This window comes from Bos indicus x Bos taurus, chromosome 7 (genome assembly GCF_003369695.1).
Source record: "Bos indicus x Bos taurus breed Angus x Brahman F1 hybrid chromosome 7, Bos_hybrid_MaternalHap_v2.0, whole genome shotgun sequence".
Taxonomy (NCBI): Eukaryota; Metazoa; Chordata; class Mammalia; order Artiodactyla; family Bovidae; genus Bos; species Bos indicus x Bos taurus.
The window spans coordinates 94,164,932-94,192,807 of NC_040082.1; the positions used below are offsets into that span (position 1 = coordinate 94,164,932).

At 51.5% G+C, this 27,876-nt stretch overlaps 2 protein-coding genes and 1 non-coding gene across 10 annotated transcripts; 2 read left to right on the forward strand and 1 right to left on the reverse strand.

Moving 5' to 3' along the window:
• Positions 1–1,464: 1,464 nt before the first annotated feature.
• Positions 1,465–17,099, reverse strand: TEX45 (testis expressed 45). The gene is made up of 9 exons (XM_027547631.1): positions 16,607–17,099; positions 5,812–6,400; positions 4,303–4,409; positions 4,103–4,203; positions 3,737–3,849; positions 3,545–3,654; positions 3,000–3,201; positions 2,331–2,416; positions 1,465–1,711 (listed from the first exon to the last, which is right to left on the reverse strand). The coding sequence occupies exons 1-9, from the start codon at positions 16,640–16,642 to the stop codon at positions 1,484–1,486; spliced, it is 1,572 nt and encodes a 523-aa protein (XP_027403432.1). The 5' UTR covers positions 16,643–17,099; the 3' UTR covers positions 1,465–1,483.
• Positions 14,416–14,488, forward strand: TRNAG-CCC. Its single transcript has one exon. It is a non-coding gene; the product is annotated as a tRNA-Gly (tRNA).
• A 9-nt stretch (positions 17,100–17,108) lies between the features above and the next one.
• On the forward strand, positions 17,109–27,876 carry PEX11G (peroxisomal biogenesis factor 11 gamma). 8 transcript variants are annotated; one of them, XM_027547641.1, is made up of 6 exons: positions 17,449–17,551; positions 18,617–18,715; positions 19,445–19,633; positions 22,081–22,259; positions 26,657–26,719; positions 27,266–27,876. In XM_027547641.1, exons 3-6 carry the CDS (start codon positions 19,595–19,597, stop codon positions 27,495–27,497), a joined length of 513 nt encoding a protein of 170 aa, XP_027403442.1. In that variant the 5' UTR covers positions 17,449–17,551; positions 18,617–18,715; positions 19,445–19,594; the 3' UTR covers positions 27,498–27,876. The 8 variants fall into 8 exon arrangements, with proteins under 8 accessions (XP_027403445.1, XP_027403438.1, XP_027403442.1 ...); XM_027547642.1 differs by lacking the exon at positions 18,617–18,715 and adding an exon at positions 18,040–18,144 and having other exon boundaries at positions 17,453–17,551; XM_027547639.1 differs by having other exon boundaries at positions 17,464–17,551; positions 18,456–18,715.

Below are 27,876 nucleotides of genomic sequence, written 5' to 3' on the forward strand. Positions count from 1 at the left end.
CAGGACTATTGCCCATGGGGAAAAGACTCCTGGCCAGGCTTGAGGCTGACTCTTAGTGGCCCATTGGATTGGGGGTCTTGTGAAGGTCTGTCTACAGGGTCAGGAAACTACGTTCATTCCCTGAAACCAGATTCTCAACAGCCTGTTGAGGCAGGGCCCAAGCATGGCCACCAAGACCCATCTGATCATTCCAGACAGAGCCAACTTCTCAGTGTTGATTGCACCAGACCTCCAAGATTGTCATGGTGGGTTGCTGTCCAAGGTACTGGTTCTTGACATGTTTGCTAAGCCCTGTCACCCACTGGCTTCAGGGGCCCACCCCAACCTCCTCCTTTCTACCCTTTTCATTCTATCTCTGGCTGAACACCTGCCCCCTTGGATCTGATTATATTCTGATGACTTTTGTTGTTTTTCCCTTTTGACCTGGGGGCCAGTTTCCCAGCCAGCTAGTGCGCCAACCATTCAGCTTCCTGCCTCTGCCCACAACAGGGTAAACTGCTGGCTCATTCTCATGTCCACCCCTTCATGCCCCCTCTGAGCCCCAGCCAGCATTCTCAAGGATTGAAAGCTCCTTCCTCGCATTCTCAAGGATTGAAAGCTCCTTCCTCGCATTCTCAAGGATTGAAAGCTCCTTCCTCCCCCTCCTCTCGTTCATCCTTGGAAGGGAAGCTCTCCTTTCTTAACTCCCAGCCACAACCTGACTACTGTGTACATTTCTCAGTTATAACAATCTAATGAGAGAGAGATTGTGTCCAGGTGGTGCTAGTGGTAAAGAACCCATCTGGCAATACAGGAGACATAAGAGACAAAGGTTCAATCCCTGGTTTGGGAAGATCCTCTGGAGGAGGGCATGGCAACCCACTCCAATATTTTTGCTTAGAGAATCCCATGGACAGAGGAGCCTGGCAGGCTATAGTCTATGGGGTCGCAAAAAGTCATACATGACTGAAGCAACTTAGCTCATGGCACACACGCAATGAGAGAGAGCTATTATTTATCTCCATTTTATAGATAAGCAACTAGAGGCTCAGAGGGGTCAAATGACCTGCCCAAGAGTACTTTTCAGGACATGGTGGAGTCAGGATTTGGACTCTGTCCACTCAGTTCCAGGAGCCTGTGATCTCAGCCTCATGACACTGCCTCATTCACCCACATCATTCAGAGCTTGTGACAGCAAACTCCTTACATGAATCCAACCACCAAGCCTTTGCACAAACTCGGATGGCCTCCCTGCCCAGAGTGGGACAACACCCAGAGTCTGCAAAAGGGCTTCTCCCTGGAGTCATTCTCTCTTGTACATTCTCCCCGACCTCCACCCTTCATCCCGCAAGCCCCCTATCTCCTGGAGGAGGGCATGGCAATCCACTCCAGTATTCTTGCCTGGAAAATTCCATGGACACAGCTGCCTGATGGGCTACAGTCCATGGGGTTGCACAGAGTCAGACACAACTGAGCACACATGCATGGGTTGCCAAAGCACTGTTTATTGCTGGCTAGGGCATGGGTAGATAGGGGTCTGGGGGGCCCGAGGGTCCACTTTCCGAGCCCTACAGCCCCATTGATGAAGAGAGCCCAGGGGCAAGTGACTCTCCTGGAAGTCGTCCCATCTTAGCACTGCTGGGCCCTGGTACTTGAAGGTAAATTCATCCTTGTTTAGGGTTGAGAAGAAGCGCTGTTGACCCAGTGGGGGCTCCAAGTGGCTATACTTGCACTGTGGAGTCAGGGTGGGGGAGCCTGGCAGGGCAGCCTGGAGGGTGGCTGACCCACCCAGGCCACCCTGGGAACATAAAAGTGTGGGGAGAGACTCAGCCGGGTTTGGCCCATGACTGGGTCCTGGAGAGGTGGGTAAAAGGTTGGAGTGACACAGGAGCTGGATGAGACACCAGTGCAGACCCCTGGAGAGACCCCATAGCCTTGTTGAATTTAGGTGCTTCTGAGCTCACCCTCAGCTTGGAATGTAACTGTGGCTCACCACAGTTGCCCCTGAACTGACCATGATGGGCCCCTGAGCCTTGGATGACCCTAGAGTGATCCTGAGCAGTGAAGTGAAAGTGCTAGTCACTCATTTGTATCTGACTCTTTGTGACCCCATGGACTGTAACCCACCAGGCTCCTCTGTCCATGGAATTCTCCAGGCAAGAATACTGGAGTGGGTTGCCATGCCCTCCTCCAGGGGATCTTTCCGACCCAGGAATCCAACCCATGTCTCCTGCCTTGCAGGCAGATTCTTTACCATCTGAGTCACCAGAGAATCCCGACCCTGAGCAGATGTGAGACTAATTCTGATCTGAGAGGTTACCTGGTTAAGGAGATACCCTCTCCTCCCTCACCCGCTGTAGCAGCTCCTTGGTCACAGAGGCTGGAGCTATTCCATGTGGCTTCAGCATCTTCTGGTTCATGGTTAAAAAATCTAGGTCTGGAGATTTGAGTGGGGTGGCTGAGCTGAGGGTCTGAGGGAGGAAAGGCAGAGCCCAGGGGGAAAGGACGCAGGAGACTAAGGATGCAACAAGGGTTCAAGGGCGACACCTGGGTTCCCGCCGAAGTTGTCAGGGGAGGAGGATGCGTTAGGAGGCAGGGAGGGTAAGGGAGCCAGGCGGGGGGACTGAGGTGGCCAGGGGCGGGGCAAAGGCAGAAGATCCGGGGTGAGGGGCTGGTGGGGGGACAGGAAGAGTGCACTAGCTGGTCAAGGGGCGGAGCCAGAGTGTTGCAGAGGAGGAGGAGGGCCAAGAGTCTTGAGAGGGTGGATATGGAGAGGAGAGGAGCCATACCAGAGGGGCGGAGTCATGCAGGGATGGAGGGGGTTGTTGAGAGACACGATGACGAGAGCATGGGGTTGTTCAGGGTCAGAGCTGGGAATCTTGGCCCAGGGCATGAGATCTAACCCTTCAGGAGGCGGAGCCAGAGTCAGGCAGTGGGCGAGGTGGGATTGGCCGGGGGCGGGACCACAGAGGTAGCAGGGGTAAGGCGGGGCTTCCCAAGATGGGCGGGGCCTCGCTCACCACCGGTGCCCTCTGGCAGGTTGCTGCGCTGCAGGTGGAGGTTGGGCGCTTTCGGCGGCTTTGGCATCCCAGGGGGTAAGTAGTCCGTGCCCATGGAGGTCTGGAAGAACTGTCCGAGCAGCGACGGCTCCCCTAGGGTTATGTGACTCTGCAATGTCTCATGAGGCACGTGGCGGCTGGCTGGCTCGCTCGTTCGCAGGGGCTGTAAGGACCACAGTGCATCTGGGAAGCTCCCCTCGTCATGGATGTCCCAAGGCCAGGGATGAAGCTCAAAAGCGGGAGCTGTGTGACCTTGGACGGCTCACACTTTCTTTGGGTCCCACGGATGGCGCTGGGAATTGGTACTGTTATTTAAGTTTACAGACAACCACTGAGGTATGAAGTGGTTAAGTGGCTCGCCCTACATCCCGCAAATAGATCCAGGAGATCCCTATACACATGTCCAGCTCCCTCCCACCTCAGGGCCTTTGCACTTGCTATTATACACAAACAGAGGAAAGCCCGTTTCCCTGACTTGCCCTGCAGCCTTTCGCCTTCCTGCTGACCTGACGGTAGAAGAAGTGTGTGGAGGTGGTGAGGCTCCCCGGACCGGGACACCCATTTCCTTCCAGGATGTGTGACTCAGGAGTCTGGTCGTGGTGAAGAAGGAAAGGTTCTGCCAGTGGCAAAGTAGGTCCTGAGCAACCCTGGGTGGCTGCTGTGGGAATGAGGGGGCAGGGCAGGCAGCCGGATCTCACCTGGCTCCCGGGCATAGAAGTGTTCCCCCTTGGTGGTCCTGTCGTGGAAGAGGCCATCCCCAGGACGGATGTTCACACAGTGGATGTGGGCTGAGGCCTGGGCCTTGTCATACCTGCAGGCAAGGGGATGGGAAGCAGGAGGTGGATCCATCTGATCTGGGCCCTTACAACTCCCAGGAAAAGGGAGGGAGGGACAAGCTCCCCAATAGCCAAGCTGTGGGGTGCTAATTGTGAGTGATCTGGCACAATAGTGGGCCTTGCCTGTGGGTGATGGAGACTTCAAGGGCACAGTGTTGGCCCTAGAGACTTAGGTGACCCACCCCACGTCACCCTGTCTTGATAGAAAAGGCCATGGTTCCTTTGTACCTGTCCGGGGGCAGATCCGGAGGCCCGTAGGCTTGTTTCTGCTCCGTGCACATGGGCCTGTAGCCAATCTTGAAGTCTCCCAGTTCTATGCTGGAGGAGGCCTGTGGGTGGACAGGAATGGGGAGGGCAAGACCACCCAGCCCCCCTCGCTGCTCCTCCGCCTGACCCCCACCCGCAGCACCAGCCCGGTCTCAATTTACCCTCTTACACGGCAAGGCAGGTGGGCCTGGCAGGGCCTGGAACTGTCTCTGGTAGGAGGTGCTGTCATCCTGTCTCTTGTGCTCCCACTGGAGGGGATTGAGCCCACCTGAGGATGAGCAAGAGGAGAGAGAATGGGATCAATTCTTGGCAGCTTCAGGACCACTGGGATTCTATTCCTCACCTGGGAAGGGCAGGTGGGCAGTCCAGACTAGCTTAGCCAAAGGCCTATCTGGAAAACATCAAAAATAATAAGAAGTAGGAACTTTCACGGGCTTCCCTGGTGGTTCAGTGGTAGACAGTCCACCTGCAATGCAGGAGCCGCAGGTGAAGCAGGTTGGATCTCTGGGCTGATCCCCTGAAGAACCACTCCAGTATTCTTGCCTGGAGAATCCCATGGAGACAGGAGCCTGGTGGGCTACAGTCCATGGGGTGACTCCCAATGCAGGGGGCCTGGGTTCGTTTGATCTCTGGTCAGGGAACTAGACCCCCCATGCCACAATGAAGATCAAAGATCCCGCGGGCCAAAACTAAGACCCAGTACAGCTATATATATTTAAAATGACAACAAGGGAGTTCCCTGATGGCCTAGTGGTTAGGATTCCAGGTTGTCACTGCTGTGACCCAGGTTCAGTCTCTGGTCAGGAGCTGAGATCGCACAAGCTATATGTTCCTGAGTCACAGAATTGGAAAAATCATACAAATGACAACGACCCTTTGTTGCTATCTGGCAGGCACGTCCAGCACTCGGGGCTCTTTTGGCTTCACCAGTAACTATAAAACTGGTTGTCACACCCACTTTGCAGATGAGTAAACTGAGGCTGGAAGAGGTTGTCTCCCTTAGAGTTACACAACTACCGAGGTGTCAGGGCTGGGTGGTAGAGATGGAGGACACTTAGCATATTTGTTTAACCCCAAACCAGCTTCATGACTCTGCCCACAGCAAAGCACCCTGGAGAGCTTCGGGAGATGTGCCCATTCTGTGGATGCAGAAACTGAGGCTCAAGGAGGTTCCAGGGTTTCTCAGCCTCTGCGCTGTTGACATTTGACGCGAAAGTGTTAATCGCAAGTGTTAATCGCTCGGTTGTGTTCCACTCTTTGCGACTCCATGGACAGTAGCCCTCCAGGCTCCTCTGTCCATAGGGTTTTCCAGGCAAGAATGCAGGAGTGGGTTGCAATTCCCTTCTCTGGGGTATCTTTCTGACCCAGGGATCGAACCGGCGTCTCCTGGATTGGCAGGCAGATTCTTAACCAACTGAGCCACCAGGGAAGCCAACATCTGGAAAATTCTTTACTGTGGGGAGCTCCCCTATGCGTGGTAAGATGTTTAGTAGCATCCCTGGCTTCCATCAACTCCCTGACAGTAGTATTCTCTCCTTCCCGTCGTAAAGACAAAAAGACGATCATCAGACACTGCCAAGTGTCCACTGGGGGCGAGGAGCAGAATCCCTGTTCGCCGCGAGAATAAGTGTGTCGGTGAAATTGCCTAGGGCGCCGCGGCGCGCACTCACAGAGGCGGCAGGCAGGCTCGCGGGGCTTTAGGCAAAGGTCGTGGAGCGGGAAGAACTCCCGGTACGTGGTGGACGGGATGCGCAGCTTGTCTGGGTCGCCCGACGGCAGCGAGTCGCGGTCGAAGATGAGGCGCGCCCCGCGGATCTGTTCGCGAGCGCGCTCCGGCGGCTCTGGCCAGCCGTAGTCGCCGCGCGCGGTGGAGAGGCCGGTGCGTGCGCGCGCTTCCGCGTGCACGTGCAGGTGACTGGCTTGCATGGCGAGTGTGCGCTCCCGCGCCAGTTCCCGCTCCTGCTCCCTCAACAGCATAGGTGGCGGGGGCTCATAGGCGCAGCGCGTCTCCGACAGGCGCTCCTGGCCCGCCCAGCGCGCATCCTTTTGGAAGAGGGATGCGCAGGGCGGCGGCGGGCACAGCGGCCCACGGATAGCGCTCGAGTAGGCGGGAAAGTCCCGGTGCGATGTGGACTGCTTGGCGTCCGCGTGCAGCCGCGGGTCCGGCCCCAGCGCGAAGTGCGAGGCCTTGAGGAAGTCCAGCCGGGACACTGGGCACGGCAGGAGGGCTCCCGCGGCCATAGCGGGGGGAGGTGCCACCTGCGAGGAGGCGGAGACAGGAATGAGCAGGTCCCACAGTGGGCTCGGGGTTGGAGACATCAAGTAACAGGTTTAAGGATTTTACTGGCGGTCCAGTGGTCAGGACTCCTAGCTTTCACTTCCAGGGACCAGGGTTCAACCCTGATCCGGGAACTGAGATCCCGCAAGCCCTGTGGTGCAGCCCTCACCCCCGCCTAAAAGAAACAGGTGTAGCCCTGTTTGCCTGCCCGCAGGGAAAGTAGAGATAGAAGTAATCACTTATTTGGCATTTAGAGTGTGCCAGGCACGGTTCTAGAGGGGGTTCATCAACAGACCTAGAGCCCTATCTTTGTGGAGATGTATTGTATTGTGGAACATACAATAATGAATAAATGTAATCACATCAATTGCAGAGTAAGTTACGAGGTGGTTAAGTGCCTTGGGGGGGGGAAAAGTCACATGGTGTGAAGGATAGGGTTTGGGCTAGAAGCCTTGTTGTTTTACATAGTCAGGAAAGGCATTCCTTGGTGGTGCAGTGGATAAGAATCCACCTGCCATTGCAGGCAACATGGGTTCGATCCCTGGTCTGGGAAGATTCCATATGCTGCAGATCAATTAAGCCCGTGGGAGCCACAACTACCAAAGCCCACACCCTAGGAGCCCATGCACCACAAGAGAAGCCAGGGCACTGAGAAACACACACAGTGAAGAGTAGCTCCCTGCTTGCCACAGTTAGAGAAAGCCCACGTACAGCAACGAGGAACCAGTGCAGTCATAAATAAATAAATAAATAAATTTTAAAATAAGTCAGGGAGGCATCACTAAGATGATAGTTGAGCAAAGACCTGGAAAGAGGGGCAGTGGGGCATTTGGGTATTTGGGGTGGGTAAAAGAAATAGAGGAAAACAACAGAATGGGAAAGACTAGAGATCTCTTCAAGAAAATAAGAGATACCAAGGGAACATTTCATGCAAAGATGGGCTCGATAAAGGACAGAAATGGTATGGACCTAACAGAAGCAGAAGATATTAAGAAGAGATGGCAAGAATACACAGAAGAACTGTACAAAAAAGATCTTCACGACCCAGATAATCACGATGCTGTGATCACTCACCTAGAGCCAGACATCCTGGAGTGTGAAGTCAAGCGGGCATCACTACGAACAAAGCTAGTGGAGCTGATGGGATTCCAGTTGAGCTATTCCAAATCCTGAAAGATGATGCTGTGAAAGTGCTGCACTCAATATGCCAGCAAATTTGGAAAACTCAGCAGTGGCCACAGGACTGGAAAAGGTCAGTTTTCATTCCAATCCCAAAGAAAGGCAATGCCAAAGAATGCTTAAACTACTGAACAGTTGCACTCATCTCACACGCTAGTAAAGTAATGCTCAAAATTCTCCAAGCGAGGCTTCAACAATATGTGAACTGTGAACTTCCTGATGTTCAAGCTGGTTTTAGAAAAGGCAGGGGAACCAGAGATCAAATTGCCAACATCTGCTGGATCATGGAAAAAGCAAGAGAGTTCCAGAAAAACATCTATTTCTGCTTTATTGACTATGCCAAAGCCTTTGACTGTGTGGATCACAATAAACTGTGGAAAATTCTGAAAGAGATGGGAATACCAGACCACCTGACCTGCCTCTTGAGAAATCTGTATGCAGGTCAGGAAGCAACAGTTAGAACTGGACATGGAACAACAGACTTGTTCCAAATAGGAAAAGGAGTATGTCAAGGCTGTATATTGTCACCCTGCTTATTTAACTTATATGCAGAGTACATCATGAGAAATCCTGGGCTGGAAGAAGCATAAGCTGGAATCAAGATTGCCGGGAGAAATATCAATAACCTCAGATATGCAGATGATACCACCCTTATGGCAGAAAGTGAAGAGGAACTAAAAAGCCTCTTGATGAAAGTGAAAGAGGAGAGTGAAAAAGTTGGCTTAAAGCTCAACATTCAGGAAACGAAGATCATACCATGTGGTCCCATCACTTCATGGGAAATATGTGGGGAAACAGTGGAAACAGTGTCAGACTTTATTTTTTGGGGCTCCAAAATCACTGCAGATGGTGACTGCAGCCATGAAATTAAAAGACATTTACTCCTTGGAAGGAAGGTTATGACCAACCTAGACAGCATATTGAAAAGCAGAGACATTACTTTGCCAACAAAGGTTCATCTAGTCAAGGCTATGGTTTTTCCTATGGTCATGTATGGATGCGAGAGTTGGACTGTGAAGAAAGCTGAGTGCCGAAGAATTGATACTTTTGAGCTGTGGTGTTGGAGAAGACTCTTGAGAGTCCCTTGGATTGCAAGGAGATCCAACCAGTCCATTCTGAAGGAGATCAGCCCTGGGTGTTCTTTGGAAGGAATGATGCTAAAGCTGAAACTCCAGTACTTTGGCCACCTCATGTGAAGAGTTAACTCATTGGAAAAGACTGATGCTGGGAGGGATTGGGGGCAGGAGGAGAAGGGGACAACAGAGGATGAGATGGCTGGATGGCATCACTGACTCGATGGACGTGAGTCTGGGTGAACTCTGGGACTTGGTGATGGACAGGGAGGCCTGGCGTGCTGCGATTCATGGGGTTGCAAAGAGTCGGACACGACTGAGTGATTGAACTGAACTGAACTGAATAACATTCTGGGCAGAAGAAACAGCAGGTACAAAGGCCCTGCGGCTGCTGCAGAGACATAGGAAGAGCTGCAGAATTAACTACTGCATTTGAGAGTTTGCTACTGGAACCTACTCTCTTCACTGTCAGTCAGTTGTGAAGACCATGGCCCTCCCCTCCTTCATGCCTGGGAACCCACTTCTGTCTCTTCCAATCTCTGTCCCATCTCTGCCATACCCCTCTCCTCACTGGTCTTCCTGCCCTCAGCAGTTTTCCCAGGCCCTGACTGTTCTTTCTGTCTTCCAGCTGTCTGCATTTTACACACCTCTTACTCATTTCTCTGACCTTTAGCTCCGGACTCTCAGCACCCCACTTAGACTTTCTGGCTTTTTCTCAGAGCTCTCTCCCTCACCTGTCTCTGCCCCTCAGAGACCAGATCCTTGGATACCACCAACACCCCTGGCTCACTCAGCATCACCTCCTTCAGGAAGCCCTCCCAGACTGCTTCAGCCCACAACTATTGGTTCACATCAATCTCTTCAGAAAACACACATGAAGTGTTGTTTTTTTTTTAAAACAAAACCACAGTGGTTTTTTTTTTCCTGATCATTTTACCACCTAAAATAGTTGAAGATCGAGAAGCTTTCAAATAGTTTGTGGGAAAATCTGATGACTGAAATGACTAGCTGGGTCACCTTGGAATAATTAACTGGGCTCCTGTGAGCTTCATTTTGTTTCCTGATCAGGGTTGAAGAGAGTGCACCTACCTCGAGGTGGGGCATGGGAGCTAGTGAGTCTTAGAAGATGCACTTGGTGTGGGCATGACCCTCAAGACTCCCTCAGTCCCTGGTCTCCCAGAGGATGCTCAGATGTTCCATCTGGGGATTTATCCAAGTGTGGTCTGGCCCTGCGCATTGTGACCCAATAAGCTGCCTGGGACGATGCTGTCACAAGGGTCCCCCAGCAACTCTGGGGGCAACCAGGAGGAAAATCAGAAGCAAGAACAGAGGATCCTGCCCCCTGAGAGCTTGAGGGAGCCTGGCCCGTGACTTGACTTCTCAAAGACTCAGTTTTGTCATCTGGAAAATGGGGCTGGAGATGGCAGCCACTTCAGTGGGGGAAGATTTGATGCCAGAGGCCACCTGATTGTATTATCACCATTTCCCCAGGTTTTATTTCTCATCAGCTTTCTAACACTTGTCTGCACAGGATGGGCCAAACTCTCTGAGTCACCATATCTCTTAATGCCACTCCAGGGCTCACAGACGTCCAGTGTAGCCTTAAAGACATCTGTGCTTCCCACCTTCAGCCCCAAGACCACCAGGAACACACATGTATTTGAACCACACAGGGCTTGTTATTTGCAGCAATGGGTACAATGCATGTCATGGATCTGGGCTTTGTCTTCGGTGCTTCCAGGGAAGTTTCAATACGTGGGGACTTTGCTGTGTGTTGGATGCTTTTACTGGTTGGAAATTGGACTTTCTTTTTATTTATTTATTTATTGGCTGCGCAGCATGGCATATGGGATCTTAATTCCCAGTTTGTTCTTCAGTCAGTCAGTCATGTCTGACTCTTTGCGACCCCATGGACTGCAGCACACCAGGCTTCCCTGTCCTTGACCATCTCCCAGAGTTTGTTCAAACTCATGTCCATTTAGTCGATGGTGCCATCCAACCATCTCATCCTCTGTCGCCCCCTTTTCCTCCTGCCCTCAATCTTTCCCAGCATCAGACCAGCAATTAAACCCATGCTCTCTGCATTGGGAGCACAGTGTCTTAACCACTGGATTGCCAGGGAAGTCCTATCGACTTCTTTTTCTTTTTTTTTTTTTAATGTCCGGACAAATATAAATAATATATTCAAAAAACCCCTCGGAATGGGATGGGGAATGGGAAACTGATGTTTCATGTGGACAGAGTTTCAGTTTGGGGAGAAGAAAAAGTTCTGGAGGTGGACGGTGGGGATGGTTATACAACAGACTGAGTGCACTTAATGCCACTGAACACATAAAGATGATTAAAATGGTCAGTTTGAAGTATATTTTACCACAATACAAAAAAACTTAAAGGAAAAAGCAATTTCTTAAAAAAAAAACACAGATGAAATAAAAATGTAAGGGCGGTGACTCTTTCACGCTGCCCCAGATCACCTACTGAATGACAGCTTCCTTCCATCCTTTCCTTTTTCTTTCTTCCTCCCTCCCTTCTTTTCTCCAGCCCCCTCCTTCCTCACTCCTCTTTCTCTCTTCCAATATAGTTGACATATAGCATTGTGTGAGTTGAATAACATAGCAGTTTTTGATGCATTTCTTTGGCACCATGGTTATTCCTGTAGCCTTAGCCCACACCTGTTTGGCATCACCTCACTATCATTTCTTCTAGGGTCTGCAACAACTAACATCTGGTATATGGTTGGGTTTTATGTTTATAATACAGTTTTGTCTGCATGTGTGTTTGTGTATGTATGGTCTGTCCTTCCCGTACTTTGAATTCAAGCTCCAGGACTTATATACGGAATGAATTCCTTTTCACTAAATGTAAGCAAAGTGTTGTTTTCCCCACTGGGGTGAGGTTCCATCACTTGGTCCCCACCCCAGGGTCCTGCTGAGGGCTCTGGTCCAGCCGTGTGTGCGTGCTCAGTCGCTCAGTTGTGTCTGTCTCTTTGTGACCCCATGGACTGTAGCCCACCAGGCTCCTCTGTCCATGGGATTTCCCAGGCAAGAATACTGGAGTGGGTTGCCATTTCCTCCTTCAGTTTATCTTCCTGACTCAGGAGCCAACCTGCATCTCCTGCATTGGCAGACGGATTCTTTACAGCTGAGCCACTGGGGAAGCCCATTTTGATGCAAAAATACATTTTCTCTGCCTGCCTGGGAAAGGAGGATGCAGAAGTGGGTAGGTTCTGTATGCTGTCTTAAAGCAAGGGGGAGAAGTAACACTCTTATGGAGGAACTGAATAATCTTGATCACAAAGTCTAAGGAATGAAGCAACTTGAAAGCAGTGATTGGGGACTTCCCTGGTTGTCCAGTGGTTAAGAGTCTGCCTTCCAAAGCAGGGGACGCAGTTTCGATCCCTGGTCAGGGAACTAAGATCCCACATGCTGCAAGGCACCTAAGCCTGCATTCCACAATGAAAGATCCTGAGTGCAGGATCTAAAACCCAAGGCAACCAAATAAATAATAAAATAGTTTTTTAAAGAAAAAAAGTGGCAGTTGGCAAAGACTCGGAGTCCTTCAGATTAGCCGGGACACATTTGGTTGCTGTAATGATTTAGACAGTGCTCATGTTTTGTCTGTGTTCAGACAGCATGATGGAGCGGGCTTGTTTTGTCTTGTTCCACCATGGTCACAGAGTGGCCTCGTCTGATGTAGGCATCCTGTGAAATTATCTGTGTCCAGCAGGAGAACACCAGCGCCCAACTGCAAGTGAGCTCCAGGCCAGCTCCTAGCAACCACAAGGCCAGCCGTGAATGCCACGCCAGCTCCTGTCGCTTTCCCAAAGGTCAAGCTGAGCCCTAACCAGACGGTGATGGACACTGGGAGGGCAGGGCTGCCTGCCAGGCTCACTGCTGTCTCTTTGGTGCCTAAAACAGGGCTCGGCACACAGTAGGCATCAAAGAAATGTGGTGTGCTCTTACAAGGACCATGGGGACAGTACAGGCTCAGGAGAAGGGATCTGGCCAGTCTGCAGCCCAAGGTCTCCTTCCCTTTGTAGGCCTTGGGCTTGGCTTCGATTTTTCCTGCAGTATGTATGTATGTATGTATGTGTGTGTGTTATATTTGCCTGCTCTGGGTCTTAGTTGTAGGATCTTTGATCTTCAATGAGGCATGTGGGATTTTTTTTTTTAGTTGCAGGATGTTGGGGGCTTCCCAGGTGGTGCTAGTGGTCAAGAACCCTCCTGCCAGTGCAGGAGAAATAAGAGATGTGGGTTTGATCCCTGGGTCAGGAAGATCCCCTGGAGGAAGGCATGGCAACCTGCTCCAGTATTCTTGCCTGGAGAATCCCGTGGACAGAGGAGCCTGGCGGGCTACAGTCCATGGGGTCTTAAAGAATTGTACATGACTGAGTGACTGAGCATGCACACACAGGTTAAGAAGCAACATAGGGACTTCTCTGTTGGTCCAGTGGCTAAAACTCCATGCTGTCAATGAAGGGGACTCCGGTTTGATTCCTGGTCAGAGAACTAGGTCCCACCTGGTGGCTGCAACTAAAAATCCCGCATCCTGCAGTGAAGATTGAAGATCCCACGTGTCGCAACTAACACCTGGCACAGCCATATTAAAGAAAGAAAAAGAAGAAGTAACATACGCAGTCATGTTAAGTACTGTTACAAGCTAAAAAGGAAAATAAGGTAGCAAGAAAAGCGGGCAGGAAGTGCCTGCTACTGCTGCTGCTAAGTCACGTCAGTCATGTCCGACTCTGTGCGACCCCATAGACGGAAGCCCATCAGGCTCCCCCATCTCTGGGATTCTCCAGGCAAGAACACTGGAGTGGGTTGCCATTTCCTTCTCCAATGCATTGAAAGTGAAAAGTGAAAGTGAAGTCGCTCAGTGGTGGCCAACTTTTAGTGACCCCATGGACTGCAGCCTACCAGGCTCCTCCATCCATGGGATTTTCCAGGCAAGAGTACTGGAGTGGGGTGCCATTGCCTTCTCTGAGGAAGTGCCTAGGGGTATGTGTGTGTGGTCCCAGAGGAGAATGACAGTTGAGTATATCTGAAAAGGAAGTGTGGGAGGGAGCCAGACGAGTATCTGGAAGGAGAGCCTTCCAGGCAGAGCCAACAGAATGTGCAAAAGTCCTGAGGTTGGTGTGGGCTGGAACTTCAAGGAACAGGACAAAGGCAACATGGTTGGATATGAGTGAATCAGGCTGGATGAGTAATATGTGTCTAAATCAAGAGGAAATGTATTTGTTTCTTAAAAAAGGAAACCAGTCAGCATCATTAGTGATGCAAAACAAAACCACAGTGAGATACCACTTCAGAGTCAGCAGGAGATGAGCTCTTGGGTGTCTCCTTACTGGTAAGCCAGCTTATCTTTCCTTGAGCCTTATTTATTATTTTAGCCTTGGGAAAAATAGGAGAGCAGATGCAATCTTGCAAAGGAGGAATGTATGTAGAGGAATTTCCTGAATTGACTAAGAAGAGGACAAAGAAAGCTGATGAACTATGAGAAAAGAATGAAGGTGAGAGGATTAGGGGGTATAATGTGTGTACATTAGTCTGGACGGATCCCAAGCTGGCATGACAATATTTTTGCATGTTGGGTTAAATAAAATGTATTATTAAAATGAATAGTCCAAGTGTTGGCAAGAATGTGGAGAAATTGGAACCCTTGTGCATTGTGGGTGGGAATGTAAAATGGTGCAGCCATTGTGAAAAATGGTCTAATGGTTCCTCATCAAGTCAAACATGGGGACTTCCCTGGTGGTCCAGTGGCTAAGACTCTGCATTCCCAATGCAGGGGGCCCAAGTTCGATCCTTTGTCAGGGAACTATATCTCACATGCTGCAACTAAGAGTTTGCGTGCCACAATTAAGACCTGGCACAGCCAAATAAACAAACAAATATTTTTTTAAAAAGTCAAACATAGTAGAACGGCCCGGCAATTCTAGTCCTAGGTAGGAACTGAAAGCAGGGACTAGAACAAGTACACGTAGACCATGTTCACAGCAGCACTGTTCACAAGAGTCAAAAGGTGGAAACGAGGCTTCCCTGGAGGTCCAGTGTTTAGGAAAACGCCTGCCAATGCCAAGGACACGGGTTCGATCCCTGGTCCAGGAAGTTTCCGAAGGGCAACACGCTCAGGGGCAACAAAGCCCGTGAGCCGCAACTACTGAGCGGTGTGCTACAGTTCTAACTGGTGCTCTGAAACAAGAGAGGCCGCTGCAGTGAGGAGCCCTCGCACGGCAACTAGAGAGTAGCCCCTGCTTGTTGCAACTAGAGAAAGGCCTCGAGCAGCAACAAAGACCCAGTGTAGCAAAAAAAACAAACAAAAAGAGGTAGAAACAACCCAAGTGTCCACCAACCAATGAGCAGATAAAAATATGATGTAGCCAGAGCACGGAATATTATTCAGCCACGAAAGGAATTAAGTACTATTGAGACATGCACAATGTGGAGAACTTAAAAAACAGGGTCAGTGAAAGAAGCCAGACCCAAATGTTCACATGTTACATGATTCTATGTATAAGAAATGTCCAGAATAGGTAAATCAGTAGACACAGACAGCAGATGGTGGTTGCTAGAGACTGGGGGAGGAGGAATAGTGTGACTGCATGAAAGAGTCACAAGGTTCTTTTGAGGGTGATGAAAACATTTGAAAACTATCAAGGTGGGACGTCTGTATGACACATGAATGTACTAAATGCCACAGAATTGGACATCTTAAAATGGTGAACTTTTTGCTATATGAGTGAGGCTGAAAGTCGCTCAGTCGTGTCTGACTCTTTGCGACCCCACAGACTATACAGTCCGTGGAATTCTCCAGGCCAGAATACTGGAGAGGGTAGCTGTTCCCTTCTCCAGGGCATCTTCCCAACCCAGGGATCGAACCCAGGTCTCCCGCATTGCAGGTGGATTCTTCACCAGTTGAGCCACAAGGGAAGCCCAAGAATACTGGAGTGGGTATGTATTTGGAAATTAAATGTCCAATTTTAAATGATGGGTGAATCTAAAAAGCCATAACAAGGAAAATTAGAAAATATTTGTGATAGAATAAAATGAAAAAGAATTTACCAGAATTTGTTGCATGCAGCTGAAGCTGCTCAATGGAACTAAATATAATGTGGAATCTTGAATAAGGTATGAAAACAAATGCACACTAACACACAATTCTGTGAAATTTGAACAAAATCTGTGTATTAGTTAATAATAGTGTATCACATGTTAATTCCCTGTGCTTTGATTTTTTTACAACATAGTATTTTTTATATTCTCAGAATTGGATTAGAAGTTTCAAGCCTCTTTCAAAAATTTTTTTTAAATCACTAAGATAATAAACTTTCTAGACTTTTAGCAGTAATAGTAGATGCCAAAATACATGGAACTATATCAAAGTTTTGAATATAAAATAGAAATCTAGCATTCTATTCATACTAAGTCAAACAAAAAATAGTGTCTTTGATTTTTTTTTCCGGCTAGTCCATGCAGATGGCACAAAATTCAAAGACTACAAAACAGTACAAAGGTGAACATTCAATCTCCTCCCAGTGATGACTAATGGCTGGCCATCTGGCTCCACAAGGATTGAGTCATTGGCCACTGCAGTCACTGACCTTTAACACCCCCTGGAAAGAGTTCCACGTGGAGGATCAGAAAGGAGCGGCTCTCTGCTCTGGGAAAATTGACAGGACAGGCCTTCAGAGAGTGAAGATATTTTCAGGAAAAAAATTTTATGAGTCTGGATTCTTGTCCATCTTCCCACACTTAGAAAAGCACTAAAATCATTAACTGCAGTATTTGCTCTTTGTGACCAGAAACAACTTTCCACTGGGATGCTTGATTACACATAATCTCCAAAATCACACACGTGCAGACCTTCCACTCAACTCTTCCTGAGACCTCTTGGATTATAGCCCTCAGTAAACCCCACAATAAAACAAAAACTCACAGCTCTCATGGTGTGCGTTTTTATTTCAGTCAACATCAGCCACCCAGTTATCCTCTGGGGATATTCCAGTTGTCAGATTCTTGTCTAATCTTCTAGACCGGTTCCATGCATTTCTTTTTCTTTTTTTTTAAAGGAGACTAGTTTATTCATGCACGCGTGCAGGAACTTGGGCTTCCCAGGTAGCTCAGTGGTAAAGAATCCGCCTCCCAATGCAAGAGATGCAGGAGATGCGGGTTTGACCCCTGGATTGGGAAGATCCCCTGGAAGAGGGCATGGCAACCCACTCCAGTATTCTTGCCAGGAAAATCCCACGGAGAGAGGAGCCTGGCGGGCAAAAGTCCATGGGGTCGGCAGAGTCGGACGACTGAGCACGCAGGCACGCGGAAACACGGATGGAACTCGCGCCCCCTGTAGTCCAAGCAGAGCGTCCCAACCACTAGGCTACCAGGGAATTCCCCAAAGTTTCCTTGACTTTTTAAAACTGCCTTACAGGACATAACAGCAAACCATGCTCTCTAAAGACAAGACGACAACGCAGAAAGGGTGAAGCAGAAAAATTAGAAAACTTTCTTCTTGGACCACAGCAAACAGGTTGGTGCTTTTGCTTGGAATCTTTATGTGTGCGTGTGTGTAACTGGTTAACTTTGAAAACATGGGTAGCGAGCTCAGACCGTCCATCTAGGTGCACGGGGCCGGGAGAAACCACAAGTAGAAGTCCCAAAGCTGCAAACTGCTTTGCTCCCAGAAGCAGACAAAGGGCGGAGTCCCGGACAAAGGGTCGTGCCAGCGCCTGCGCAGAAAGCTCCCAGGAACGCAGCCCACTGCGCCAGGCCCGCCCCCTGACGCGGCGAACTGACCTCACGGTGTCGTCACGGTGGAGTCGCTATGGTGGCCCTGAGCGATCTGGCGTCGGCGCTGGAGTCTTATAGGGGTCGCGATCGCCTGGTGAGGCTGGGGTGGAGCGAGGCCAGAGGTCCTGGAGTCCGGCCAAAACCCAGAGACCGGGACATTGAGGCCAGAGAGGGAGCGGGGTCACTCAGGATTCCCCCCAGGACAGATGCCCTGTCCCCTAGCGGTGGACATGTAGGTTCTTCCCGCCGCCCCAAACGACTGGAAATTTACAGAACCAGCCAGATCCTCACGTTTGTACATTTGAATCCAGCCGGACCACTGAAGTTGGTCCCAGACAACGTTGTATAAGGATTTGGGATGTGGCAGGGCTCCCTTTAAGGCTGGACATTTGGGTTCTGACTAAATCCCCTGGAGTTGGGCACTTAGGTTGCTCTGGCCAGTTCGGCCTGGCCAGACATTCCCAGGCCAAACAAACCCATGTTGGGACATTTAGGATCAGACTAAGCCACTGTAGTTAGTTCCTCGGTTGTCGAAATCTAATATGGGGATATAAGATTTTGCACTGCTTTCCCTGTGGCTAGATGTTTAGGTTCTGAGCTTCCGCTCGACTCAGATTGGGCATTTAGATTGTTCCTTCCAGGCCGCTGAGGTCGGACTCTGAGCTTGTCCCAATCAACTTCTTACAGGTAGGCATTCCAGTTGTACCAGGGAATGTACCAGTGGCTGGGCATTTAGGTTCTAGGCAAATCCTCTCTGATTGAGTATTCAGGTTCTAAATCCCCTGGAGAAGGAAATGGCACCCCACTCCAGTATTGTTGCCTGGGAAATCCCATGGACAGAGGAGTCTGGTGGGCTACTGTCCATGGGTTTGCGAAAGAGTCGGAGACGACTTGGCGACTAAACAACAACAAAAAAGCTGGACTTAAAATGCAGTGTTTTTGCCATTACAAAGGATGCGAAAAGGCATTACAAGTAAAAATAATATATAAAACAACAGGAAAAAGCAACTTGTGAAAAGCAGATGAAATAAAGATATAAGAGCGGGGAAGCAGACCCTGTTCACCATGCTCCAGATCACCCACTGATTCCGGAATCACCACTGGGTTCCTTCTCACTAAAGTAATGCAAACAAATTATCCTTTTGTTCACTGGGTTGAGGCCTGCTCACCTTCCTAAGTCACAACCCAGCCACGGACTTTGGTCCAGCCAGGTAGATGCAAATAGCCTTCCTGCCTGCTGGGAGAAAGGATCCAGGAGGTAAGATGTGGGGGTTTCTTTTTCTCGTCCCCATCACGTGTCTCCAAAGACTGTGCCACTCAGTGACATGAGCCGGCATGCCCTGAGTCTCCACAGTGCCTTTTCTTTTAAAAATTGATTTTTATTGGAGTATATGGTTGCTTTACAATGTTGTGTTAGTTTCTTCCATACAGCAGAATGAATCAGCCATCCATATACATATATCTCCTCCATCCGGGACTTCCTTCTCATTCAGGTCACCATTCAGGAACTGACTAGAGTTCCCTGAGCTATGCAGTAGGTTCTCATTAGTTATCTGTTTTGGGCTTCCCTAGTGGCTCAGATGGTAAAGAATCTGTCTGTAATGTGGGAGATCGAGATTCAATCCTTAGGTTGGGAAGATCCTGTGCATTCCAAACTCCAGTATTCTTGCCTGGAGAATCCTCATGGACAGAAGAGCCTGGCAGGCTGCAGTCCATGGAGTCTCGAAGAGTCAGACATGACTGAGCGACTAACACACCCAGTTGTCTGTTTTACACATAGTATCAATAGTGTATACCTGTCAATCCAGTCTCCCAGAGCCTTTGGCACAATGATGTCGTGTGTCTCCATGTATCCCACCTACAAGTACCTTTCAACTTTCTGTTGGGAGTTTGATTGAGAGTCCTCCTCCTGTTTGATCCCCCGAGGCCTGAGGCCAGGTCAGGGGTGATCGGCTGAGTCCTACTGACTGCTTCTGGTTTCCCGCAGATCCGAACGCTGGGTTACTGCTGCCAGCTGGTGGGCGGGGTCCTGGTGGAACAATGTCCTGCCAGGTCAGAAGTGGGGACTCGCCTGTTGGCACTGTCCTCCCAGCTCAGCCACTGCAGGGTCGTCCTGCGACTCTTTGATGATGCGGCCATGTTTGTCTACACTAAGCAGTACGGCCTGGGGGCAGAGGTAACGGGGGTGTGTGGGGCTCCAGGGAGGGGGTGCGGACCCTGGGAAGTTGGCATCTTATGGACTGGCCTTTACAAAGGCAACAATATGGGCTGTTTATTATTTTTTCAATTTTACTTTTTTTTTGAGACAATCAGACGTTCTCGTTTCAGTTTCAGTTAAACAAATTAGCTCATTCCCAAAGACTATGTAATTAAGAAGTCTTCTTCCTGACCCTTGGGTCACCAGTTTTCCTCCTCAGAGGCAGCCACTGCTCTCGGCATCTTGTGTTTCCTTCATGAGACTTCCTGCACCTGTGCTTTGCTTACATCAATAGTTACATGACATTTACATTCTTCTGCCACTTGCTTTTTTCATGGAACAGTGCAACTTGAAGGTCATTCCATATCAGTCCTTCTGGGAATTCCCTGGTGGTCCAGCAGTTAGGACTCAGCACTTTCACTGCCGCGAAAGAGTACGCCCTCAGTCGTGTCTAACTCTTTGCGACCCCCATGGACTGTAGCCCTCCAGGCTTCTCTGTCCGTGGGATTCTCCAGGCAAGAATACTGGAGTGGGTTGCCATTTCCTCCTACAGGGGATCTTCCCAGCCCAGGGATCTAATCTGCATCTTTTGCATCTCCTGCATTGGCAGGCAGATTCTTTACCACTGCACCACCTGAGAAGCCCCTTCACTGCAGAGGGCCTGAGTATAATCCCCATTTGAGGAACTAACATTCCCTCAAGCCATGTGCCTTGGCAAAAACCAAAAACCAAAAGAAGCTCCTTCCTTCTTTAGGGCCTCAGGGTACACATGTATAGCCGGATGGTGACTTACTGAACTGGTCCCCTGTTGGACATGTAGATTATTTATAAGATCTTGCAGATACAACAGAACCTCATGTCACCAGTGGGTCTAGAGCGATGCTCCTCACCTGGGGAGGGGGCAGCAGGGAATGTGATCTTGCTCTACCAGGGGATGGGCTGAGTTATGCCCCTTCCTGGGCTGCCCTGCCCTCCCCCCACCCTCCAGAGGTCTCCTCCCAAACTCACTTGCTCAGATGCCCCCCTCATCCTGCCCCAGTGCCCATGGCCTGATTATCCCCAGTCTCAAGGGTTTGCCTAGGCCTTCCTCCTGTGTTGACACCCATCTCTCCAGCTTCTTTGATGAGGGCATGTTCCCTGCACTGTCTCCCCAACCATCTCTTCTGTGAAGACTCCCCTGAGTCCCTAGGTGAGGGGGAGGGCTCTCTGCATCTCATATATCCCTTAGCCAGAACAAGAACCCTCTTTGGTTGAGTGCCCTCTGCTCCTACCTCTTCCCCAGCATAGGGCCCCAGGTCTTGCAGCTTCTCAGAAAACATTGGTGGAGTGAGCCCCATCCTCACAGAGGGATGAAGGACACCCCAGAAGGTCCCAGATGGGATGGGGAGGCTGGAGTGGGGTTCAGCATCCAGAGGGAGGCAGGACCACAGCCGGCTACCAGGAAGGAGAGGGCTAAACAGGGAAGACAGAGAGGAGGGGAAGGGCACGGCAGGCAGCGAGGGTGACACGGTTCCAGGCAGGGAAGTGAGGGACTTGGCCAGGGACCAGGCCAACTTGGAGGCCTGGAGGGGGCCCCTGGGGCCCAGGGAAGAGGCTCCTACAGCCTCAACCGGCCTTGCCTTGCCGGGTGCTCACCCCTGTCTGATCTGGGGGAGGTGATCCAAGCCTTGTAGTGAGCATTGTGCCTGCTCGAGCTGGCACTGGGTGTGTGGCAACCCAGCAGGCCAGCCAGCCGCTCTGCCTGGAGAGGGTTCTCTGCGGGGCTCCCTCCCCTGCCCCCCTCAGGGTCCTGAGCCTGAGACTCATACCCAGGAACTAGGAATGCCCTGATGCAGGGCATCCCAGGTTGTCCTCCACAGGAATCATCCGGGAACTTAATTACTGGTGCCAGGGCCCACCTCAGCCTTGGTGCGGCAGCACCCCTGGGGCTGGGGGCTGAGTGGGGGTTTTTGAAGCTCCCCAGGCATCCCCTGAGGTGCCCCAGGTGGTGCAGTGGTAAAGAATCTTCCTGCCAATGCAGGAGACTCAGGAGACATCTGTTTGATCCCTGGGTCAGGAGGGGCCCCTTGAGAAGGAAATGGCAACCCAGTGCAGTATTCTTGCCCGGGAAATCCCATAGACTGAGGAGCCTGTTGGGCTACGTCCATGGGGTCGCAAAGAGGACACGACTGCAGCAGCTTGCACACACATGCAGGGATCCCACAGCACGGTGGAGTTGAGACCAGCCGCTCTACTGAGCAGAGGTGACCACACTGAGAAATCAGGCCTTTCTCCCACAGTGCCAGCCATGAGCCAACCTGCCTGGCCTGGACCTTGCCCTGTGACTGCCCCCTGGTATGGCCCGAGCCCCTGAAATGGACAGTGGGTGGGTCCTGCTGTGGGTCCCACCCACTGCAGGCCCAGCCCCCACTCTTCCATTCCTGCAGGAGGAGGATGTGTTTGTCCGCTGTGTGTCTATCCTGAGCAACCTGGCCGACCAGCTCTATTACCCCTGTGAACATGTCGCCTGGGCCGCCGACGCCAAAATCCTCCACGTGGACTCTGCCCGGTGGTGGACACTGAGCACCACCCTCTGGGGCCTCTCCCTGCTCCTGGGGGTTGCTAGGTAAGCAGCATTGCTGCCCATCAGGAGACTGGAAGGGAGCCCCTGACATCGCCTGGGTGGGTGGGCAGGTGGACTGGGGGGCTGGGGGGCGGGGGTGGGACTGTTTTGGCCTCTCCTGCCTTTCCCCCTCTTGTCATCCCTCACTGTATCCATCCCCTGCAGCTGCTGAAATGGATTCCCACAAACTTGGCAGCTCTCCATTCAGTTGCTCAGTCGTGTCCAACTCTGGCAGCTTTAAGCAACACAAATTGATCATCTTAACAGTTTTGGAGGTTAGAAGTCCAAAATGGCTCTCAGTGGGCTAACATCCAAGCGTGGGCAGGCCTATGTTCTTCCTAGGGGCTCCGAGGGAGTCTGTTTTCGGCCTTCCCAGCTTCTAGTGTGCGTGTGTGTGTGCTAAGTCACTTCAGTTGTGTCCAACTCTGTGTGACTCTATGGACTGTAGCCCGCCAGGCTCCTCTGTCCATGGCATTCTCCACGAAAGAAGCCTGGGTTGCTGTGCCCTGCTTCCTCCAGGGGATCTTCCTGACCCAGGGATCAAACCTGCATCTCTTACATCTGCATTGGCAGGCAGGTTCTTTTACCACTGGCACCACCTGCGAAGCCCTCCAGCTGCTAGAGGCGCCCGCATCCCTCGGCTCGCAGCCCCTCCCTCCATCTTTGAAACATGTCCGTCACTCCAGCTTCTGCGTCTCTTGTCACAACTCCTTCTCTGACTCTGAGCCTCCTCCTCCCTCCTTTGAGGACCCCTGTGATGACACCCACCCCCAGATCATCTCTGATGTCCACACCCTTAACTCAATAACACCTGCAAATTCCTTTTTGAAAAAAATTATTCATTTATTTTTGGCTGTGCGGGGTCTTCGTTGCTGTGCTCGGGCTTTCTCTAGTTGTGGCGAGCAGAGGCTCCTTGTTGTTGCCGTGTGCCGGCTTCTCTTCTGAGGTGCGGTGGCTTCTCTTGTTGCAGAGCCTGGGCTCTAGGTGTGAGAGCTTGAGTAGTTGTGGTGCATGGGCTTAGTTGCTCTGAGGCATGTGGGATCGTCCCAGACCAGGGATTGAACCTGTGTCTCATGCATTGCCAGGTGGACTCTTATCCACTGCACCACCAGGGAAGGCCTGCAAAGCCGTTTTTGCTGTGGAAGGGAACACACTCACATCATAAGCCTGGGGATTAGGATGTAGGAATCTCTGGGGGTGGGGGGCCCATGACTATGCCTACCAGACCCAGGAAGAAGAAAATAACTTGGGGGGCATGGACAGAAGTGGCTGGCGTGGCTGCCTTTCCCCGGGTCCCCGGGTCTTGTTTGCATTGTCATCAGCAAACCTCAGACGGAGCAGCCAGGAGTTTCCAGACTGGCTCTGTGCTTCCACAAACCATAAGGTCTCTAAAACTTTAATGGTTTCTTCCCCTCTGCCAATTTGCTGAATGGGTTTGTTCAGAGCCCCCTGGCCCAGAAAGCATGGGCAAAGCAGGACCTCCAGTGCTGTTTCCTGGGGGCAAAGGTCTCTTAGATCCCTGAAGGGATGTGGGGCAGCCCCTAACCTCGAGGTTGAGGGGCCAGTGCCCTCATCTGCTGTCCCTTGTCCCTGGGCGTACACTGATATCCAGTAGTCCTTGTCTCCCCCTCACCCTAGTGATATGTTTACTGTAGATGGTCTGGAAAGTGAGCAGACTCCAAAGTGGAAGATTCAGTTCAGTTCAGTTTAGTCGCTCAGTCGTGTCCGACTCTTTGCGACCCCATGAACCGCAGCATGCCAGGCCTCCCTGTCCATCACCAACTCCCAGAGTTTACCCAAACCCATGTCCATTGAGTCTGTGATGCCTTCCAGCCATCTCCTCCTCTGTCGTCCCCTTCTCCTCCTGCCCTCAATCCTTCCCAGCATCAGGGTCTTTTCAAATGAGTCAGCTCTTTGCATCAAGTGGCCAAAGTATTGGAGTTTCAGCTTCAACATCAGTCCTTCCAATGAACACCCAGGACTGATCTCCTTTAGAATGGACTGGTTGGATCTCCTTGCAGTCCAAGGGGCTCTCAAGAGTCTTCTCCAACACCACAGTTCAAAAAGCATCAATTCTTCGGTGCTCAGCTTTCTTTATAGTCCAACTCTCACATCCATACGTGACCACTGGAAAAACCATAGCCTTGACTAGACAGACCTTTGTTGACAAAGATTCAAGTCATCCACTATCCAACCCAGAGACCCTCTCTCTTTATACTTTGGTGATTTTCCCCAGTCTTTGATTTAAAAAGCAAAACGAAACATTTTTTTAGTTTAGTTGCTTTAAAATGTTGTATTAGTGTCTGCTGTATCGCAAAGTGAATTAGCTGTATGTATACATGGACCCCCTCTGTTTTGGATTTCCTTCCCATTTAGGCTACCACAGAGCAGTGCGTTCCTTAGCTATACAGTAGGTTCTCATTAGTTATCTACTTTATACATAGTAGTGGGCTTCCTAGGTGGCTCAGTGGTAAGGAATCCACCTGCCAAGAAGGAGATTCGGGTTTGATCCCTGGGTTGGGAAGATCCCCTGGAGGAGAGAATGGCAACCCACTCCAGTATTCTTGCCTGGAGAATTCCATGGACAGAGGAGCCTGGTGGGCTACAGTCCACGGGGTCGCAAAGAGTCGGACACGACCAAGCGACTAAGCAGCAGCAGCAGCAGCACACATGTATCAGTCCCAACAGCCTTTGTTTCGGATGCCGTGCTGACATGTTTCCACTTGTTTCTGCTCTCCTGGTTTAGGGACACAGCCCCGTTTCGACGTCAGCTCCCTTCACAGTCTCGGCGGCTGTTATGGAGCTGGCCCTGTCTTTCCATCAGCATTGCCCACACCCCGTGTGCTCAGGGTGCCCAGGCTGGGCTCCGGGTGCTCTGAGGCCACAGCCTCTTCTGAGGCTGCCCTGTGACCTGCGGCCCTGAGAGACTTCCCGTTCCTGCTTTCAGGGCTGCCTTGTTTCCCTTAATTTTTTTTCTTTTAAATAGACTATTTTTTAGAACAGTTTTAGGTTCACAGCAAAACTGAACCGGAAGCAGAGTTTTCCCACGTACCCGCCACACACATACAGACTTCCCCACCATCCACATGGCACCACGGCCCGACATTTGTTAGTCCACGAACCGACGTTGACATGGCATAATCATCCCACGTCCATGGTTTACATCAGGGTTCACACTCTGTGTTGCACTTTGAGTTTGGACAAACGTATGATAACATGTATCCACCACTGAAGTATTTCCACTGCCCTAAAAATCCTATTTTTAGGGTGAATATGCTCTGCTTGTTCTTCCATTCATGTTATTTTGTATTAAATACCTTTTAGGGTGCTTTTTGGAGAAGGCGATGGCACTCCACTCCAGTACTCTTGTCTGGAAAATCCCATGGATGGAGGAGCCTAGTGGGCTGCAGTCCATGGGGTCGCAAAGAGTCAGACACGACTGAGCGACTTCACTTTCACTTTTCACTTTCATGCATTGGAGAAGAAATGGCAACCCACTCATGTTCTTGCCTGGAGAATCCCAGAGACGGGGGAGCCTGGTGGGCTGCCATCTGTGGGGTCGCACAGAGTCGGACACGACTGAAGCGACTTAGCAGCAGCAGCAGCAGCAGGGTGCTTTTTATCTATGTAAAATTTCACTTATTTATGGCTGCACTGGGTCTTCGTTGCTGTGCGGGGGCTGCTCTCTAGTTGCAGTGGTCGGGCCTCTCACTGCAGCGGCTTCTCTTGTGGAGAAAGGGCTTTAGGTGCTAGAAAGGCTTCAGTGGTTGCAGCATGTGGGCTCAGTAGTTGGCTCATGGGCTGGGCTGCCCCTCACGTGCAGTCTTCCCAGAACAGGAATTGAACCCGAGTCCCCTGCATTGGCAGGCAGAGTCTTAACCACTGGACCAGTAGGGAAGTCCTCCATTCATTTTAGAGCAGCTAGTTTTCCCATCGTTTCTCTGTATTTGGTGTGAGTAAGGGTATGGGGGCTGGGGAGCATTTGGTGTGTGCTCATCATGACTCAATGAACACAGGTTTGAGCAAACTCCAGGAGCTGTTGAAGGACAGAAAAGCCTGGTGGGCTGCAGTCCATGGGGTCACAAAGAGTCGGACACGACTGAGCGACTGAACAACATGGTCCCTAAGACCCCAGGGTGCCGGAGAGTCACCTGCCCAGGCTGCAGGGAGCAAAGGCTGGAGGGAGCACTGGAGGACGCCCATCTGGTGGCTGCTTCCCCAGCCTGCAGATCCAGCCCTGGGGACCCAGAAGGTTGTCTAGATTGCCTTCAGACAGGCCCAGCCAGTGTCCAGGGTGTCTGTGTAGGAAGGCAGTGGACAGGCTTTGCACCCATCTGGACCCCATTTACCTGGTGACCCCCTACTCAGCTGCTCCCACCCCATCCTGTGTGGTGTTGCAGGTCTCTGTGGATGGTCCTGAAGCTGAGACACAGGCTGAGGAACCCCCCGGAAGCCTTCACCAGGTACGTCGTCCACGGTTCCCCTAGAAGACTTCTTCCAGCAAGCTGGTCCCCAGCGGGTCTGCCCAGTCAAGGAAGTGCTCAGAGTCACTGCCCTACCCCACGCATGCAGGCTCTTGGGTGGGGGTGGGGGGCTGATGTGTGCTAGGTACCGGGGCACCGCTGCGGCGCCCCAGGGGATGGAAGCCCTTTTACAGATGGGGAAACTGAGGCTAGCTGGGGTCCCCTAGGCAGGAAGTGGCAGAGCTGGGACTCCAGGGCTGAGCCTTCACGGCTGGGCCAGATGGGAGGATGTCTGGGAGGATGATCCAAGGTGGAGTCTGTCCTGAGGACCAAGGTCAGTCACTGTCTCATCCTGGGAAGGAATGCAGGGTAAAGCAGTTGCCCGGCACAGGCCCGGAAGCTGCTCACCCCTCCCCTTTCCCCCCTCCCTCCCGCCCGAGGACCTGAGACTCTGGTTCCCACTGTGGGCTCCCTCTGGCGGATGTGATGGTCGCAGCCTGCTGGTCCTCCGCCCTCCCCAGCACTCCTTGCCCTTTGCTCCCACAGCCGGCTGACCCGGGGCAAGAGGAGGACCGTGGAGACCCAGATCTGCTCGGAGGTACTGACCCTCCTGAGCAACCTGGCGGACCTGGCCAACGCAGTGCACTGGCTGCCCCCGGGTGTCCTGTGGGCCGGCCGCTTCCCCCAGTGGCTGGTGGGCCTCCTGGGCACCCTCTCGTCACTCCTCAGCGTGTACCAGGCAGTCCAGGCGGGTGGCCAGGCCAATGCCACCCCCTGACGGATAGGGGCGCCAGAACCCCAACAAGGACCCTTCCTATGGAGCGTGATTGCCCAGGACGGGCGGGTCTCTAATCCAGGAGATCACGGCCAGGTGCCAGTAGGAAGGTGCGGCTAGAGGGCACACCAGAGCAGTCTAGGGTACCAGCCCCCAGAGGGGTGGGCTTGGGCGGCTGAGGTCCCCCAGGTGCTGCCTCAGTAGGGGTGGAGCAGGAAGACCCCGAAGACTCAACTTGCAAGAGGAACCAGCCCCTGGCAGGCCTTAGTCTTGTGTGCAATAAAGGCAAGCAGGGCAGCCGGGTTGGGCCTGAGGACTGTGAAGTGAGGATCAATTAAATGAGGTGGTGATGGTGCCAGGCCAGGTGTGAGCTGATTCCTAA

Coding starts and splice junctions, on each gene's coding strand:
- PEX11G (XM_027547637.1), top strand. CDS start 17,492: ATGGTGGCCCTGAGCGATCTGGCGTCGGCGCTGGAGTCTTATAGGGGT. Junction 19,634..22,080: donor AGTACGGCCTGGGGGCAGAG/GTAACGGGGGTG, acceptor CCATTCCTGCAG/GAGGAGGATGTGTTTGTCCG. Junction 26,720..27,265: donor CCCCCGGAAGCCTTCACCAG/GTACGTCGTCCA, acceptor TTGCTCCCACAG/CCGGCTGACCCGGGGCAAGA.
- TEX45 (XM_027547631.1), bottom strand. CDS start 16,642: ATGTTGACTGAAATAAAAACGCACACCATGAGAGCT. Junction 3,202..3,544: donor CACACTTCTTCTACCGTCAG/GTCAGCAGGAAG, acceptor TGGTCCTTACAG/CCCCTGCGAACGAGCGAGCC. Junction 1,712..2,330: donor CCAAGGAGCTGCTACAGCGG/GTGAGGGAGGAG, acceptor CTGACTCCACAG/TGCAAGTATAGCCACTTGGA.